This window comes from Nerophis ophidion, linkage group LG25 (assembly GCF_033978795.1).
Source record: "Nerophis ophidion isolate RoL-2023_Sa linkage group LG25, RoL_Noph_v1.0, whole genome shotgun sequence".
Classification (NCBI taxonomy): Eukaryota; Metazoa; Chordata; class Actinopteri; order Syngnathiformes; family Syngnathidae; genus Nerophis; species Nerophis ophidion.
The window spans coordinates 37,699,739-37,710,688 of NC_084635.1; the positions used below are offsets into that span (position 1 = coordinate 37,699,739).

Sequence of the window (10,950 nt, forward strand, 5' to 3'; positions counted from 1 at the left end):
CCATAGTGGATCTAACATAATAGTGAGAGTCCAATCCATAGTGGATCTAACATAATAGTGAGAGTCCAATCCATAGTGGATCTAACATAATAGTGAGAGTCCAGTCCATAGTGGATCTAACATAATAGTGAGAGTCCAGTCCATAGTGGATCTAACATAATATTGTGAGAGTCCAGTCCATAGTGGATGTAACATAATAGTGAGAGTCCAATCCATAGTGGATCTAACATAATAGTGAAAGTCCAGTCCATAGTGGATCTGACATGATAGTGAGAGTCCAGTCCATAGTGGATCTAACATAATAGTGAGAGTCCAGTCCATAGTGGACCTAACATAATAGTGTGAGAGTCCAGTCCATAGTGGATCTAACATAATATTGTGAGAGTCCAGTCCATAGTGGATCTAACATAATATTGTGAGAGTCCAGTCCATAGTGGATCTAACATAATAGTGTGAGAGTCCAGTCCATAGTGGATCTAACATAATAGTGTGAGAGTCCAGTCCATAGTGGATCTAACATAATAGTGAGAGTCCAATCCATAGTGGATCTAACATAATAGTGAGAGTCCAATCCATAGTGGGGCCAACAGGAGACCGTCCTGAGCGGAGACAGGTCAGCAGCAAGAGACGTCCCCAACCAATGCACAGCCAAGTGGTCCACCCTGGGTCCCGACACTGGACAGCCAGCGCTTCATCCGTGGCCACTGAACCAGTGCCCTCCGCCTCTCTTCCATGAAGAAGAGGGGGGCAGAGCAGAAAATAAACGGCAGATCAACTGGTCTAAAAGGGGGGTCTATTTAAAAGCTAGAGTATACAGATGAGTTTTAAGGTGAGACTTAAATGCTTCTACTGAGGTAGCATCTCGAACTGTTACCAGGAGGTTATTCCAGACTACTGGAGCCCCAATAGAACACGTTCTATAGCCAGCAGACTTTTTTTGGGCTCTGGGAATCCTTAATAATTCGGAGTCCTTTGAACACAGATTTCTTGCCGGGACATATGGTACAATACAATCAGCAAGATAGGATGGACGTAGACCATGTAGTATTTTATACCTAAGTAGTAAAACCTTAAAGTCACATCTTAAGTGCACAGGAAGCCAGTAAAGGTGTAAATGTAGGTCTATATGTATATACAGTACAGGCGTAATATGATCAAACTTTCTTGTTCTTGTCAAAAGTCTAGCAGCTGCATTTTGTACCAACTGTAATCTTTTAATGCTAGACATGGGGAGACCCGAAAATAATATATTACAGTAATCGAGGCGAGACGTAACAAATGCATGAATAAGCGTCGCTAGTGGACAAAATGGAGCGAATTTTAGCGATATTACGGAGATGAAAGAAGGCCGTTATAGTAACGCTTTTAATGTGTGACTCAAAGGAGAGAGTTGGGTGGAAGATAATACACAGTATCTTTACCGAGTCGCCTTGTGTGATTGTTTGGTTGTCAAATGTTAAGGTGGTATCACCAAATAGGTGTAAATAACCCTCTTGACAAACTTTCAGTTAGTTGAAAATTCTGAGGAAAAAATTGGTGCAATTTTAAAAACACCATGAAAAAGTCAATGAATTTAGACTTAATCTTAATGTATCTACAAATCAATCAAATGTTAAGTCACAGCTAATCTAGGATTTAACAAAAACAAAATAAAGCATAAATTAAAACTGTTGTATGTATCAAATACCTCAATTGTAATTTACACATCTTAATCTTTTGCTAACTCAACAAACCATGCAAACTGAGGTAGAAACTATTCAAGAGGGCTGAGTTATTCCCTGCCTTCGAGGCATCACTGTGTATTGTTTGAAACATAAAAGCTGTGCAATGTGTGAACAATTTTCAACAAACCAAAAATAAAATAAAAAGACTGACAGTATTGCAGTACATCATACACTGTTCACTTTCTTTAAATTTGCACAGGAGACAATCATTCTCACATAACTCTATCAATGTGCAGTGTTTCATGCTGCATTTTACCAATTGTTTATTTAACTCTTTTTTTTGTTTCACGTCATTCCACTTTACCTTGTACTTCTTGCTTGGTATACTTGCCACCTTTTGCTTGGTATACTAGCTCGTTTTTGCTTGCTTAACATAATTGCTATTGCGACATCCAGTGGACACCTGTGGAACTGCAGTTTCTTTAATTAAAAAATACAGCTCAATTTACACCAAACAAACTCATCTCCCGGGCCGGAGTGAAATTGTTCGCGGGCCTGATCCGTCCCGCATGTTTAACATCCCTGAATGACATACAAATGTATAATAAAGTCAATAGTGTACAATAAATAGAGAAAAGCAAAAACTACTATTTGCTCTTATTTCTATAGTTTAAACAATAACAACGAAAGATTTTGTGATAGTAAAAAAAAACATCAATCTAACTATTGACAATATCCTGATACTATACTTGGTATCGTTAACTGTCTTATTGGTATCGATCCGCCCACCCCTGTATACATTCAAGAGCTCTAGCTTAGCGGTTAGCTCAGCTTTTTTTGTGACTTGTAAGAAATGGTTTATTTGCCGCCATTGAGGAAAGAATTAGTGATTTAGATGCTGCACTGTGGAGAGACATTGACGTTGATGACGCCTTTGTTCGCTTGTTGCTGTTATATTTGCAGGACACAGCTAGGATGTGTCATTAATATGTACTAGAACGACATAACAGTTGTAATAAAAACTGTAGTCGGCCATTCGTTTCCTGTGTTTTTCTCTATGGTGCAGCTTTACATACCAGATGATACTACTCAGCCAATCAAATCAGTGCGTTCCAGGTGCTGTAGACAGACGAAAGAGCAGAAAAACCAAGTGACAGATGGAGAGAAAGGAGTAACAGATACAATTGAGACAGTGGAGATCAAATACTCAGTGCTGTCAAAGAAGAGAAAAGTGGATAGCGAGAGTAGAGCTTTCAAACCATTTATGTTTCGTCTTCCTTTTGCTCGCACCAAACCAGTGTTACCGAGCATACAACAAAGATGTTCATTGACGTTGTGAAAGCTCGACATGAAGGAAAGAGGACAGCCATGAATCCATCAACACCCAAATTGCTCTCCTCCGTCACTCAACAGTTGCCAAAGAGCTCTAAGACAAAACAACACACTTTCGGCCTTCACAATAAAAGCTTTGTAAGTTGTACCCTGTCTGGCTTACCCTCTCAAAGGGGAACTGAGCGCACAAAAAATAAGCAGTTTCAGAGCCCAACATGAGTCCTGACCCTTCCTTACAGCTGCTGATGGATAAATAGACAGAAATGGGGTCAGATCAAAGTGTGCACTGTGGGCCATTTGCAGCCTGCAGCAAACGGCCCGTGGCACAATCTAAATGTAATAATTTAAAAAACCGAAGTGGAATGGAAAAGCAAACAGATAAAATGCAACGAGAAAAAGTTTTAAAAAGCCGCCATGCTGTTTTTTTTTTTCTTTAAAGCTGTCATTGCTCAAAAAAATAATAATTCATTTAATAGTTAATTATAGACCTAATCCAGGCTTGAATGACTTTTCATAAAAAAATCAACTTTCAATTTTTTGAGGGGAATATATTGCATATTGTTTTATGGTAAAAATGGCAAAAAAACTAAGAAGCAATAAAACCATGTACAAATTAAAACATATAGTTGAATTGATCTGAAGTTGATCTCAAAGCGTTGAAAGTAAAAAAGAAAGAAAAAAGGATGACTTATTGTTTACACTTTTATGAGTTCAGTCCTTTTGGTTACTTTAGAATTTTAGTTGGATTTTTTTTTTTTAATTGCAATTGCTCAAAAAACCCCTGAAATAAATCAATGTGACCTATAATTAAACTCCAATTACTTCACTGAATGTGGATGCTGAATGACTATATTTCTTTTTGTGTTGCAGAATTATTAGAAAAGGTAACTTAATGGAATGTAAAAAAATTTATGTTGGGCATATAAGCTTTTTTGCTTCTGCCTGTTTCAGTCATGTTATTCATTTTTGAATCGTGATCTATGTTTGAATATGTTTTTGTTAGACTGAAAATAAACTGAAACTGAAAACTGAAACATCAAATATTACCCTTTGAAAATGTTTCGCCTATTTTGTTTTTGCCATTAAAAAGAGGGTTTTTACAGAAAAAGGGCATAAAGCAACAACAAAAAAATGAGTTTAAAAAATAATACTGTAGAACTTATTTTTAACTTATATGACCGAAACCCTTCCGGTTCCCCGGGACCAAATTTGGAGGGAGCCCTAAATGTTGAAAATAATCTAAGTATTGTTGGGTTTGAAAATTAAAAATATCAAAACGGGCCCTGCATGATTTTTTTCAATGTGCAGCCCTCAGTGGAAAACGTTTAGACACCCCTGGGTTAGATGTAAAGAGATCATTTTGCTATTTTGTTTTATCCCTTTAGCATTAACCAAAATGTTAAAATGAGGAGAAAGAGTAGCATGTGATGTTTGTTATGCACCACGCCTCCATGCATGAGTTCCCACTTAAATAACTTTCCTAATATGTTCTTGGTAGTGGTTTTTTTTTTTACATTCTTCTCTAAAAACTGTTGTAAGACCATTAATATGCATGCACGCATGTTATCTTTGCCTGATGTATTTTGCATGTTTTAACCGTGGCAGCGAGCCATCAGCCTTTTTGAGCACGGAGTGGAATTTCACCCTCCAACCTCCATTCATCTGCCTGCCGCCCCACAACAACCACTTTTCATGAGCTCTTACAGAAGCTACAGGAGATTACTTTTGGGCTTTGTCTCCCTTTTGTGTTCACAAGGACAGAAGCCGGGTTTGACTGACGTCCAGGCCGAGTTGGACCGAATGACTCGCAAACAGGACCCCATGGTTTCAGCTAACAACATACCGCCGCAGACCGAGAAGGAAGCGTGAAGGCCGCACAAAAGAAGAACTGCATCGTCCACTGTGTTTAATAATGGAAATATACATTTACACGTGAGCATAATTGTTTGACCAAACCCCCATGTCACTCAGCACACACAGCAGGTTTCACCAAAATCAGTATGAGGATGTTTTGCTGTTCTGGAGAGAACGAGAGAGATTGTAAAGAATGTGTTAATATGATAGTGCTGAAGATCTGGCTCTTTGGAAGTCTTCTCTTCCACTTTCAATGTTATTTGCCGAGGTTGTCAGTGTGTGGAAACGTGCACACTCGCGCTGGCAGCCAGCTTGATGCACTGGTTTTGCAGGCCTCCCAGTGGTTGAGGTATATCCATAGAAAAAAAGAAAAAAACACTCCATAGTGAGTTTATGAGTGGAAACATGGGTTTTTGGAGTGGAAACCTGAGTTTTTGGAGTGGAAACAAAGCGGCCTCCAGTCCAGTTTATCTTGTAGAAAAATAAGATTGGGATTAGAAAGTTATTTAAACTTTTAATTGTATTCATGGAACATCATTAGGATTTTTGCAAACAAATTTTGTTTGTAAAAAAAGAAAAAAATGTTGGAATTAATGCCGTAGTATTTATACAAAGTTCCTCCTTTTTTTATTTTACTTTTTTTGCACCCTTTGTTTTAGTTGAAAACCAAGATGATCTATACAAAACACGTTCATAAATGTGTCAACATTCGGATAGCATCTCATAATGGCCCCAGTCATCTGGGAGGATTCTGTAAATATACATTCAACAATCTCTTCAGGTTTGAATTTTGTGTACAAGTGTGTTGCAAATTGTTTGACTAACAAAGTTGGCATTTGACCAGCTTTGAGGTTCCAGCAGAATCTCGTCTTTAGCTACAGGTGTGTATATTTTGGGAAGGGGGGGGTTGGGCACCATCTTTCCTACTATAACTCCCGAAAGTGCCTCACACACACACACACAGCTGTTCCCGCAACAGCCGTCGCTTTTCTACATGAGGAAAAACAAAAAAACACTGTAGCTAGCGCCATGGGTTGAAAAGAGCAGTCCATTTCTTGTCATCCAAATAATTTATTTCTATTTGTGTTCATGTAGCCTGTGGTTGCTGTTTTTTTGTTTTGTTTTGTTTTTTTCTGGAAAAAAAGATGCCTCGTTTAATACAGAAATACTGTAGATGTAATTATGCCTTCATCCAAACTCTTAACGGGGGAAGATAAACAGTTTGGTGGTGCGAACCACTCGCTTCAAAGCCAAAACACTGTTTTTCTGTGGTCTGAACAGTGTCAAACATCATCCTGGTCCTGCTTTACTGTTCACCTCCTTCTTTTGCTTCTTAGAAAACATTCCGATTCTGCTAAAGGACTTGCTTCCATGTGGGAAACTTGTTTGGCTCGTCAGGGCTTTTTTTGGTGAGTCTTTAAACTGACTTTTGCCTTCAAAATACAACCAATTAGGATCATCACACCAGGCACACTTTGTTATCTTTTAACTCAGACGATATGTAACGGTTGGTGGAAAAACACAATTTTTTCCCCACACATAAGCAGAAAAAAAGGACACACAATATAAATTGGACATGTGTTTTTTTTTCTAACTGTAGTCCCCGATAGTGTACATATTTTCCTATTCCTCAGACCTTCTAATTTACACGATGGGGAAAAGTTTATCCCACTTGGCTGTGTTTTCTTGGTTTCGGTAAGGAAAGCCAAACTGACCACTTCCCAAGCATTTATATTTTTAAGGAGTAACCACAACACTGTATTGCTGTTCAGATGACTTCATTTGTTGTGAGAACTGCACACTAATTACTTTCAGTTAAAATGTTGTTTTTTTTTGTAACTGTGTGGCCTATGCAGTAGATCAGGGGTTTCCAAAGTGTGGCTCAGGGGACCATTTTCTGCACCTTTTTATTGGTCCTCCACATTTAAAAATATATATATATATTAGTAGATACTTGGCTAAAAGGGGTGTGAATCTGTGAGCACCCAACTATTTCATTCGATTCCGATTCCTGGGGTGAAAAATTCATTCTCGATTCAAAGCAATTCTCGCAATGTTGCTTTAATAATAACAAACTATTTTAAAACAGGTTAGAGATATGGTCTAAAACATTTTTAAAAATCTACTCATTAAAAACATAATTATATACATATACGTTCGGTTAGGAAAATAACACAGGCTATTTTGAAGGTTTCCCTGCTCCCCTGAAGAGCAGAGAAAACTGTGAAACAGGCTTGTAGGGATGAAATAGCCTCTGTGTTTTTTCCTGACCTAATGTATATTGCGCACTATACGTATAATGGATAAACCATAGAAACCTCGACTACATTATATATATATTTATTTTAATCGATTTTTGAAAATTAAAAACCAATATCGCAATCCGTATGTGAATCATTTTGTATGCGCGCAAATAATTACTGATAAGGGTGTGAATATTTAAACACATAACGTGTGATCCGATTTGATCCCTGGGGTGTCGATTGGATTCAAAATCTATTTTCAATTCAAACAGATTCTTGCAATGTATTTGGGCTAATAATTATAATGAAACTTTTTCAAATCCGGTTACAGGTTTCCAAATCTTCTAAATTCATAGAGATAGTCTATGAAAACATTTTTTAATTGATTCTTTTATAAAAAAAAAGTTTTTTTGTTTATGTCCAATTTCTTAAATTGTGATTCGACTTTTCGTCGGGATTAATAATAATCGAAAAAAATATTTTTGGAGAATACACTAATAGGGGAGTGAATCTTTAGGCACCTAACTATTCAATCTGACTCCTGGGGCGACTATTTGATTTTGCATTTATCCTGGATTGAACACGATTCTTTATTCAAACCGATTCTTGTCATGTATTTGGTACAATAATGGCTATCAGTAAAAAAAAAGTCAGACTGGACTTGGGGACGGGGGTAAAAAAAAAAACTCCATAGTCGTAAAAACACATAAACATGTTACACAGAAACCACAAAACTTGCAACAAAAAAAGAGGGGGGTGCCCCAAGCTATACACAAATAATTGGATTTGTCAACTATAGCGCAAAAGCTAAGGTGAGGATTGTATCAATTTGAGCGTCTAAAATGGTCCCCTGCATCCTGCAATGCTTCTGGTTGGAATCCCTCGGTGAGAAACATTTAGACCCCCCCGGCAGTAGATAAAGCACACCTCCACAACATATTGAAATCAGCACTTTTCCTCGGACCCCTTCCATCACTTCCCAGTTAAAGACACACAATGCCTACTCCTTGCCTTTTGGTGCACACGTCAAGCAGCATTATTTATCTGCTTTTGCTGCTTATGGCTTCTTTTTTCTTACTTTCAACCAGTTCTTTAGATTTGGTGCAATGAGTTTTTTTGAACATCTTATCATATACACCAAATTTTAATTTTTGCCCAAGAAACTTCTCCTTGTTTCCATTTTTTTTTTCCACTACCGTCTAGCCAATTTTCTGACAAACATTCAAACGTCACTCCAATCTTCCTCGTCCCAATTGATATTAGGAAAGTGCTCTCCTGCTGCTTGGTTCCATAATTGCACGTATTTTTGATGACTGGATGTCTTTCCCGATATTGAGCTGACGCCAATGTAACTTTTGTACCCCGGCGTCAGTTGGACTTAAACGAATTGCCTTTGACCACTAATGGCGGTCCTCATCTGTGTGAGACGACAAGCTTCTGCTTCCACTTCTTTTTGTATTCAGGATATTATGGAGAAAAAAAAATGGCTGCTTTCTGTGTACTGAAATAATTCAGTGATTGTATGACTTTAACACAACTGTGTAGCCTCTGAGCGGCCATGTGGATTCTATAGCTTATGCACCGACAACGATGAGGACAATGCTTATCAAACCCCCCCGGCTTCAATAAAACAAAGAATCCTAAGTTTGGTACTTTTGTGATCATTAGTGTATTAACATTGTTTTGTTTACAACTGATGCACAACTCTAAAGCTATTCAACCGATTAACATCCGCAAACACACTTGTCTATTTGGAATCGAGTACTTGTGTAACCCACGTGGTGTGGTCCCTGCTACGGGTCGTCCACATAAGAGGCGAGCGTGCTGACGACAGAGCTAAAAGCCTGGGCTTTCAACTCCATAGTCATACGGGAAGGAGGTTTACTACCACACTGGCCTCCATTACACTTGTTTAATAACATTGTTTTTGCTTATTATCAAGAATAGTCTGCTTTTATCAAAACTAATTTGTAGTTTGCTCAACAGTTTTCAATACTTTTGGTTGATTTTTACCTGAGTAGAATGCAGTTGTCATCTGTAAGTCTTTTGGAGACATTCTGGGGCCCTCATCCTTAGCCTTAAACCCAATGTGGCCGCCCTGTATACACACACTTGCTTTACATGCACTAAAAAACTAATTATTGCATGGATTTGTTCGAAACTAGCTGATTATAAAAAATTTTTAGGTTAAAAATCCCCCTAAATAATTATGTTGTTGTTTTAATCGAAATGTTATACTTGGAGTGTAAAATAAAGATGTGTATTATCAGCAAATTCATAACTACTATTATTACCACATTATTAGTGCATCTCCTGGGGTTTAAATCTCCCCTTTTTAAAATATTTGTTGCTCCAGAACTCACATTGACTACTTCTGAGACAGGATTGATTGCTCCAGTAGTTTACCAAAAGTCAGTTTTTAGACAATTCATTTTAAGACTTGATTTTTGTTTTTTTTTATGCAATTAACATTTACGCTGATTCTTTTTTACACCAAATTTTTAAACACTGACTTTATAACACTTTTGTTTTACACTGAATTAAAAAAAAAAACAGGGTTTTTTCTACACTGAATTTTAAATCAGATTTTTTTGCAGTAAATTCTAATACTGATTTTTTTACACTGAATTTGAAAAAAAAATTTTTTTACAGCGAACTTTTAAACACTATTCTTTTATTTGGGTGGCATAGCTCGGTTGGTAGAGTGGCCGTGCCAGCAACTTGAGGGTTGCAGGTTCGATTCCCGCTTGTGCCTTCCTAGTCACTGCCGTTGTGTCCTTGGGCAAGAGACTTTACCCACCTGCTCCCAGTGCCACCCACACTGCTTTAAATGTAACTTAATTATTGGGTGTCACTATGTAAAGCACTTTGAGTCACTTGAGAAAAGCGCTATATAAATATAATTCACTTCACTTATTACAATCATCTTTTACCCTGAATTTAAAAACATATTTTTAAAGTGGATTTTATACACTGAATTTTAATACTGATTTTTTTCCACTCAATTTTAAAACTGATTTTTTTTTACTCAATTTTTAAACATTGCATTTTGAAACACTAATTTTTCACCCTGAATTTTAAAACACGTTTTTATGCTGAATTAAAAAAACTTTTTTTACACTTTTAAAACAATGATTTTTTAAACTGAATTTTAAAACACTGATTTTTCACATTGAGTTTTAAAACACATTTTTTACGCTGAATTTAAAAAACACTTTTTAAACTGATTTTTTTTTTACAGTGGATTTTCATACACTGAATTTTAATTATAATTTATTTTTTACACTGGCTTTAAAACAGATTATTTTGCAGTAAATATTAAAACACTTATTTTACACAGAATTTTTTCCACTGAATTTTAAAATACAGATTTTTTTTACACTGAATGTTATTTGAAACGATGATTTTTTTTACATACTAAATTTTAAAACACAATTTTCAAACATATCTTAATACCATAATTTGATGTACAAAAAAAAAAAAGCGGTTCACAAAATTCAATTGAAAATACTTCAGTGTCCAAATAAAGATTTTGTAATAAACATACATTACCTCCATAAAAAATCTGCTTGTTAAAATTCTGTGTAAACAGTTTTTATGCAAAATTATGCGTTCAGTAATGCGGACGCTGCATAGATCCGTCGTGAAGGAGCTCAGCCGGAAGGCAAAGCTCTCAATTTATTAGCCAATCTACGTTCCCGGCTGGCCTGGGAACACCCCGAGATCCCCCGCGAGGAGCTGGATGAAGTGGCTGGGGAGAGGGAAGTCTGGGCTTCCCTGCTTAGGCTGCTGCCCCCGTGACCCGACCTCAGATAAGCGGAAAAAGATGGATGGAGTTTGCATTGCTTCAAAACTCA

At 37.0% G+C, this 10,950-nt stretch overlaps 1 protein-coding gene across 4 annotated transcripts in view; it reads left to right on the forward strand.

Moving 5' to 3' along the window:
- Window positions 1–8,737, forward strand: part of dync1li2 (dynein, cytoplasmic 1, light intermediate chain 2) — a 42,922-nt gene extending 34,185 nt beyond the window's left edge. For 2 of the 4 annotated variants that reach the window (XM_061887349.1, XM_061887348.1), the window contains exon 13: window positions 4,753–8,737. In XM_061887349.1, the coding sequence (XP_061743333.1) occupies window positions 4,753–4,865 (113 nt within the window). In that variant the 3' untranslated portion in view covers window positions 4,866–8,737. The remainder of the gene's footprint in view (window positions 1–4,752) is intronic. The other 2 variants (XM_061887351.1, XM_061887350.1) reach the window with 1 other exon arrangement.
- Window positions 8,738–10,950: the final 2,213 nt, after the last annotated feature.